Source organism: Oncorhynchus mykiss, chromosome 1 (genome assembly GCF_013265735.2).
Source record: "Oncorhynchus mykiss isolate Arlee chromosome 1, USDA_OmykA_1.1, whole genome shotgun sequence".
NCBI classification, from domain to species: domain Eukaryota; kingdom Metazoa; phylum Chordata; class Actinopteri; order Salmoniformes; family Salmonidae; genus Oncorhynchus; species Oncorhynchus mykiss.
This window is the reverse complement of record NC_048565.1, coordinates 90,964,096-90,970,886: the sequence shown is the minus strand read 5'-3', so window position 1 is coordinate 90,970,886 and position 6,791 is coordinate 90,964,096. Positions and strand designations below refer to the sequence as shown.

The following is a 6,791-nucleotide window of genomic DNA, read 5'->3' as shown; positions in this document are numbered from 1 at the left end:
ATTTGTGAATTATTATTCAACAAATGACAGTATGTCATCGTTTCCATTACAGTAATTAGCGTCTCGGCGTGGAAGTTGAAGAATCCCGATTTGATTTCACTGATGGCGATGAACCCATATCAACATTTCATGCCGATGAGAACAAGACCTCCCGTAGTTCCCCTGGTCGCCTGTCATATCTTTCTCCCAGTAAGAGTATTGTACTGTGGTTATTTCAGGACCACGCCCCAGTGGACAGCTCTTCTAGTCACTTGACTAACCAAGTCCTCTGCTATAGTAGGGCTACTTAAAAGGGGAATTAACTCCTAGGTTTTACTTGGGACAACTTTGGATATTTTTCACAAACGTTTTAATTTCTTTCTTTCTGAGAATAAGAATAGTTATTGGCCATGGCAGAGAGGAAACTTCTCCCAAGAGATAGTGACGATGAAGGGTCGTTGCTGTCTAGACTGGGGACAGACAGCCCGAAACCCAGGGTCAAATTCGGCGGCATGTTCTGCAACGTGGAAGGCGCTTATGAGAATAAAACTTTAAATTTTGAGTCGTACAACAGCAGCCCCCAGTCTGTGAGACGGCATGTTAAGATTAAGAACGAGGAGAAATGCTGGTCAGATACTTTCAGTGACACCGGGAGTGTGAGTAACTTCTCGTCGGTCAGTGAGACCAGACCAAGTGGAGACAGAGCAGTTGGGACCGAAACCGGCTCCTCCCGGGGTCAAATCGTTTACCAGACTGGACCTGGACAAAACTGTGAGCACAATGGAAAACGGGAGGTAAATTTCACACCTCACAGATTTATTTTCCCCAGTTGAAGATATGTTATATTGTGCGGTGCCTGAATTGACAACATGTCAAAAGTCAATTTACAAATCCGATATTTTTTCCTCTCCGTGTTTTGGACGTATATCTTTATGGAGGAAGTTAACCTAACACAATCTAATTGATATGTAATTAATTGATCAAGAATAGCCCAGGCTATGTTTAGGCTATTCTAAGCTAGATCAATGTTTAGCCAATAGGAGCTGTCCCAATGGGCATGGTACTGAAATTACCATTATTCTGCCCATTGGTTGCCCATGGCCTAAAGAAAGAGATCTCACAATTGTATCTGTGATTTCAACACCTGGCTACTCCCACTGGTAACAGGCTCCGAGTTTTATCAAGAACACGAGTTTTAAGTGGCCACTAAATTATTGTGGCTGTGTAGGGCAAAAGCCTGCCAGGATGCCTGCCTAGCCCCTATTAGCGTTAGGATGTGTGATGCCAGCCATTAGCCGGTAGGATGTGATGTGTCTGGAATATTAAACGAGCAGATGGTGCGCGAGGCAGCCGGATGTATTGTTGAAGGGAGGGCTCTGACTGGTGCGCGACAGCACTAACAAAGTAATAGTAACCTAGAACATATTGTTTCTATTATTTTTGTCGGTATATTCCTATATTCACACGATCTGACCAGTAGGATAGTGTAAGTTAGACTACAGAAATTGGCTCCGACGACGGATTTTATTAAAGCGAGGAAATAGGCTACCAAGCGGTGATAAATCCGTTTCTCGTATTCTTTGAAACGTCGGGAATCAAAGCTCTGCCTCCCAGTGAACCGCTACACCGGCCGGCATGTCTTACCAAGGCAAGAAGAACATTCCCCGTTTGTCGGTAGGCACTCCTCGTTCATCGGTAGGTATATACGTTTGTCGGTAGGCACTCCTCGTTCATCGGTAGGGAATATACGTTTTGTCGGTAGGCACTCCTCGTTCATCGGTAGGCACTCCTCGTTCATCGGTAGGTATATACGTTTTTGTCGGTAGGCACTCCTCGTTCATCGGTAGGTATATACGTTTTGTCGCCCCACACACCGGTATTATTTATCGATTGCAACGAGAAAAAGGTAACCTAAATGGTGTGATAAATCGTATTTGAATCATCTTATCATCATACACCCCTCACACGCACGCAACTACCGGCTACTGCTTTAGCATACTGACTTCACAATGTCAAAGCCCGAACAAGATAGATACTCTCTTGGCATCGAATGTCTGTTCCGTCCTGGTCATGTCATGACGTTTTCTCGCTGCAAATACAAGTAAAACACACAGAGGCTATATAATATAGGTGAACAATAAATTGTAGTGAATTGATCATGGCGGCGCCGGCCGCTATGGACTGATCAGAGGGCTGTCTCGCATTGTCGCATGTCCCCACATTTCAGTCAGTGATTTAATTGAATGGCATGCAGAATCCGGCCAAATAATACATTTGAATTGCATATAATATCGTCCAATAAATGTTTTCCATTGAAAAGACTCAACAAAGATCTCAAACGTCTCAGAGATGCATTTCTAAGTGACCACGACAGCCTATATCGTTAACCATCAAACCATGGACATCTTGCAGCCGAAACGGTCTTGTCTGAGACTCCGAGAGCCTCTATGTCTCCTGCTAAAGGTTTCCCATTGTCGTTAAAACGGGACAGATGCATCCATGCGGAGGAAGGGAGCACACAGTTGTATGCTATAGCAACAGAGACAGGGCGTAGTTAGTGAAGCCACACTGAATCCTATTTTCTTCCGGGCAATTTGACACAGTGGTCTGGCTGATGCAAAGCCTACACAGTACAGGGCCGCTCCTTTAACCAGCATGACCCACATTCTCCTCCTTTGGAATCATTCTCTCCATTTTTGACGAGCAGCAGTTGAATATAAAGCCATTAAAAAGGCTACATGACTAAAATCAATACAGAGATTAAGACTGCCATAATTCCTAACTGTAACCAAAAGACCCGTGTGAGAGAAATGATAACTGTTCCCCGGTTACACTCTTTCTGTGTGGGAGGCACTGATGGTAGCTTACTGTCTGTTCTTCTGGGGCCGTGTCTGTCTATCTGCCTGTCGTTCTGTGTCTCTACCTGCCTGCCTGTCTGCATGTAGGCCTGTCTGCCCGTACGCCCATGTGTCTGTCTGTCCGTCTGTCCATCCATCAGTCTGTCTACCAGTCACATTCAAAAAAAAATAATCTGCGTTAAAAACAACACAGGGTAAAAACCGGACAGAATACACATGGTATTATTTTTGACCCAGCCAGTTGAGCACTTAGTTGGGTTATTGAGCTATGACCCATTGGGTCAGATCAGAAAACTGGAGGTATGGATTACTGGGGCGTGGCTTTCAGATAGTTATTTTAGGCCACCCGTGAGAGTAAATGTCATTCCGATCATCTGTTCTGTTGTCTTGTCGACACATATTTAGGTTAAGCACAGACACTTTTGAAGTTTAACGAGACTTACACAAAATGAGTGCTACAGGTGCATATGCATATCCCAATGTTGGGATAGTTACCACTTCGTTATGATATTTAAATAATCATGTTATTACCTGTATATTAAAATATGCAATGTTCAAAAAATATTAAAGGACATTTTTAATTAGCAGTGTACAAAACATAACATGATGAACAGGAATGACATTTACTCTTTCGGAATGGTCAACAAGACCTATCTGAAAGCCACGCCCCCAATAGGCCATACTTCCTGAAAATAGCATGACAATAAAAACCCATTCGATGGTTAAATTAACCCATGTTTAGATAATCCAAAGGCATTTGCCTATTTAGGGGGGCATGGTTTTCAGAGTTATTTTTGGCCACCCGTAAGAGTAAATGTCATTCTTATTTGTCATGTTGAGTTTGTACACTGCAAATTTAAATTATCCTTCACTATTTTTGCCTATTACATATTTTATTATAAATGTAATTATATTATTATTTAAATATGTTAACAAATCTGTAACAAGCCATAGGCGCTATAAGGACCTCATACTCTTGTGTAAGCCTTATTAAAGCCCCAGAAGTGTCAGTGCTCAATATTAACACGTGTTGACAAGACAACAGAACAGATGGACTGGAATGACATTTACTCTCCCAGTGTTCTGATCTGACCCGATGGATCACAGCTCAGTAACCCTGCATCAACAACCCAACCTGGTTCTTCTTAAAGAAAAATAATGGGGTTTTTCTGACCCAACTGGCTGAGTCATAATAACCCAATGTGTGTTCTGTCCAATAGTTACCCAAATGGGGTTGTTTTTAATCCCAGATATTTTTTAGAGTGCAATGTTTTTTTGTCAACCAGTAGCAGCAGTAACTCTGAACCTAAACTGTGAAGTCCTAGAGTGTAGCCCTCTGGTTTCCCTCTGGTGTCCTGGCTCTCTGTGGATCTGTCACTTTACATTATGCCTTCACTGTTGTCTTTCCCAACAGGGTCTCTCTGCCCCTAAACTCACTGAGAACCTCTGTCTGTCTGTCTGTCTGGTCTGGTCTGGTCTGGTCTGGTCTGGTCTGGTCTGTCTTGTCTGTCTTGTCTGTCTTTGTTAACAGGGTCTCTCTCCATCTAAACTCACTGAGAACCTCATTGTTAACAGGGTCTCTCTCCATCTAAACTCACTGAGAACCTCATTGTTAACAGGGTCTCTCTCCATCTAAACTCACTGAGAACCTCATTGTTAACAGGGTCTCTCTCCATCTAAACTCACTGAGAACCTCATTGTTAACAGGGTCTCTCTCCATCCACTGGTAAAGGATCCACCACTGCTAGGTCTATGGATCAGCTAGTTTACATCAGGCCTATATTATAATATTGTATTAGTGCTAACTAAAGTATTGTGCTGCTGTTTATACACACTACATTCACTCCCCGTTGACTTTGTCCTATGACTGATGTGATCATAGTGTAAACTGAGTGCATGGTGGCAGTAGCAGAGGCAGTACTAGCTGGTAGAGGAACAGCCTTTAGCGAGGGCATTGTAGTTCCCTCTCCTTGTTTGAGACCCCGTGCCAAGGGAGAGGAGAGAGGGGAGGGGAGAGAGTGACTGGGGCTAGAGCTGGGGGAGAAGGGAGAGGAGAGAGGGGAGGGGAGAGAGTGACTCGGGCTAGAGCTGGGGGAGAAGGGAGAGGAGAGGGGAGGGGAGAGAGTGACTGGGGCTAGAGCTGGGGGAGAAGGGAGAGGAGAGGGGAGGGGAGAGAGTGACTGGGGCTAGAGCTGGGGGAGAAGGGAGAGGAGAGAGGGGAGGGGAAAGAGTGACTGGGGCTAGAGCTGGGGGAGAAGGGAAAGGAGAGAGGGGAGGGGAGAGAGTGACTGGGGCTAGAACTGGGGGAGAAGGGAAAGGAGAGGGGAGGGGAGAGAGTGACTGGGGCTAGAGCTGGGGGAGAAGGGAAAGGAGAGAGGGGAGGGGAGAGAGTGACTGGGGCTAGAGCTGGGGGAGAAGGGAAAGGAGAGAGGGGAGGGGAGAGAGTGACTGGGGCTAGAGCTGGGGGAGAAGGGAGAGGAGAGAGGGGAGGGGAGAGAGTGACTGGGCTAGAGCTGGGGGAGAAGGGAAAGGAGAGGGGAGTGACTGGAGCTAGATTGGAGTATGGGGAGAGGGGCTGGTGGAGGGCGGTTATGGTGGCTGGTAGGAAGCAGGGGCTGGGCCTAGACACTGGAGGTCTGGTGGGTGGTGGAGGTCTGGTGGGTGGTGGAGGTCTGGTGGGTGGTGGAGGTCTGGTGGGTGGTGGAGGCCTGGGAGGTCTGGTGGGTGGTGGAGGTCTGGTGGGTGGTGGAGGTCTGGTGGGTGGTGGTGGTGGTCTGGTGGGTGGTGGAGGTCTGGTGGGTGGTGGAGGCCTGGGAGGTCTGGTGGGTGGTGGAGGTCTGATGGGTGGTGGAGGTCTGATGGGTGGTGGAGGTCTGGTGGGTGGTGGTGGTCTGGTGAGTGGTGGAGGTCTGGTGAGTGGTGGTGGTCTGGTGGGTGGTGTTGGTCTGGTGGGTGGTGTTGGTCTGGTGGGTGGTGGAGGTCTGGTGGGTGGTGGAGGTCTGGGAGGTCTGGTGGGTGGTGGAGGTCTGATGGGTGGTGGTGGTCTGGTTGGTGGTGGTGGTCTGGTGGGTGGTAGAAGTCTGGTGGGTGGTGGTGGTCTGGTTGGTGGTGGTGGTCTGGTGGGTGGTAGAAGTCTGGTGGGTGGTGGTGGTCTGGTTGGTGGTGGTGGTCTGGTGGGTGGTGGAGGTCTGGTGGGTGGTGGTGGTCTGGTGAGTGGTGGAGGTCTGGTGGGTGGTGGAGGTCTGGTGGGTGGTGGTGGTCTGGTGGGTGGTGGAGGTCTGGTGGGTGGTGGAGGCCTGGGAGGTCTGGTGGGTGGTGGAGGTCTGGTGGGTGGTGGAGGTCTGATGGGTGGTGGTGGTCTGGTTGGTGGTGGAGGTCTGGTGGGTGGTGGAGGTCTGGTTGGTGGTGGTGGTCTGGTTGGTGGTGGTGGTCTGGTGGGTGGTAGAAGTCTGGTGGGTGGTGGTGGTCTGGTTGGTGGTGGTGGTCTGGTGGGTGGTGGAGGTCTGGTGGGTGGTGGTGGTCTGGTGAGTGGTGGAGGTCTGGTGGGTGGTGGTGGTCTGGTGAGTGGTGGAGGTCTGGTGAGTGGTGGTGGTCTGGTGGGTGGTGGTGGTCTGGTGGGTGGTGGTGGTCTGGTGGGTGGTGGAGGTCTGGTGGGTGGTGGGGGTCTGGGAGGTCTGGTGGGTGGTGGAGTTCTGATGGGTGGTGGTGGTCTGGTTGGTGGTGGTGGTCTGGTGAGTGGTGGAGGTCTGGTGAGTGGTGGTGGGAGGATGCTACTGATGATTGGTTATAATGAACTCAGCTGACTCCTGCAACATGCTGTTTTTTGACTGCCAGTGTAGCTTCTACAGTGTAGCTTCTACAGTATAGCTTCTACAGTATAACTTCTACAGTGTAGCTTCTACAGTGTAGCTTCTACAGTGTAGCTTCTTCAGTGTAGCTTCTTCAGTGTAGCTT

The 6,791-nt window shown here is 48.5% G+C and overlaps 1 protein-coding gene across 3 annotated transcripts in view; it reads left to right on the top strand.

Annotated features, from left to right (window-relative positions):
* Positions 1 to 295: 295 nt before the first annotated feature.
* Positions 296 to 6,791, top strand: part of LOC118936689 (dihydropyrimidinase-related protein 2-like) — a 50,597-nt gene continuing 44,101 nt past the window's right edge. The window contains exon 1 of one of the 3 annotated variants that reach the window (XM_036988617.1): positions 296 to 773. In XM_036988617.1, coding sequence (XP_036844512.1) covers positions 390 to 773 — 384 coding nt within the window. In that variant the 5' untranslated portion in view covers positions 296 to 389. Of the gene's footprint in view, positions 774 to 1,300; positions 1,675 to 6,791 lie in introns of those variants that run through there. The other 2 variants (XM_036988621.1, XM_036988624.1) reach the window with 2 other exon arrangements.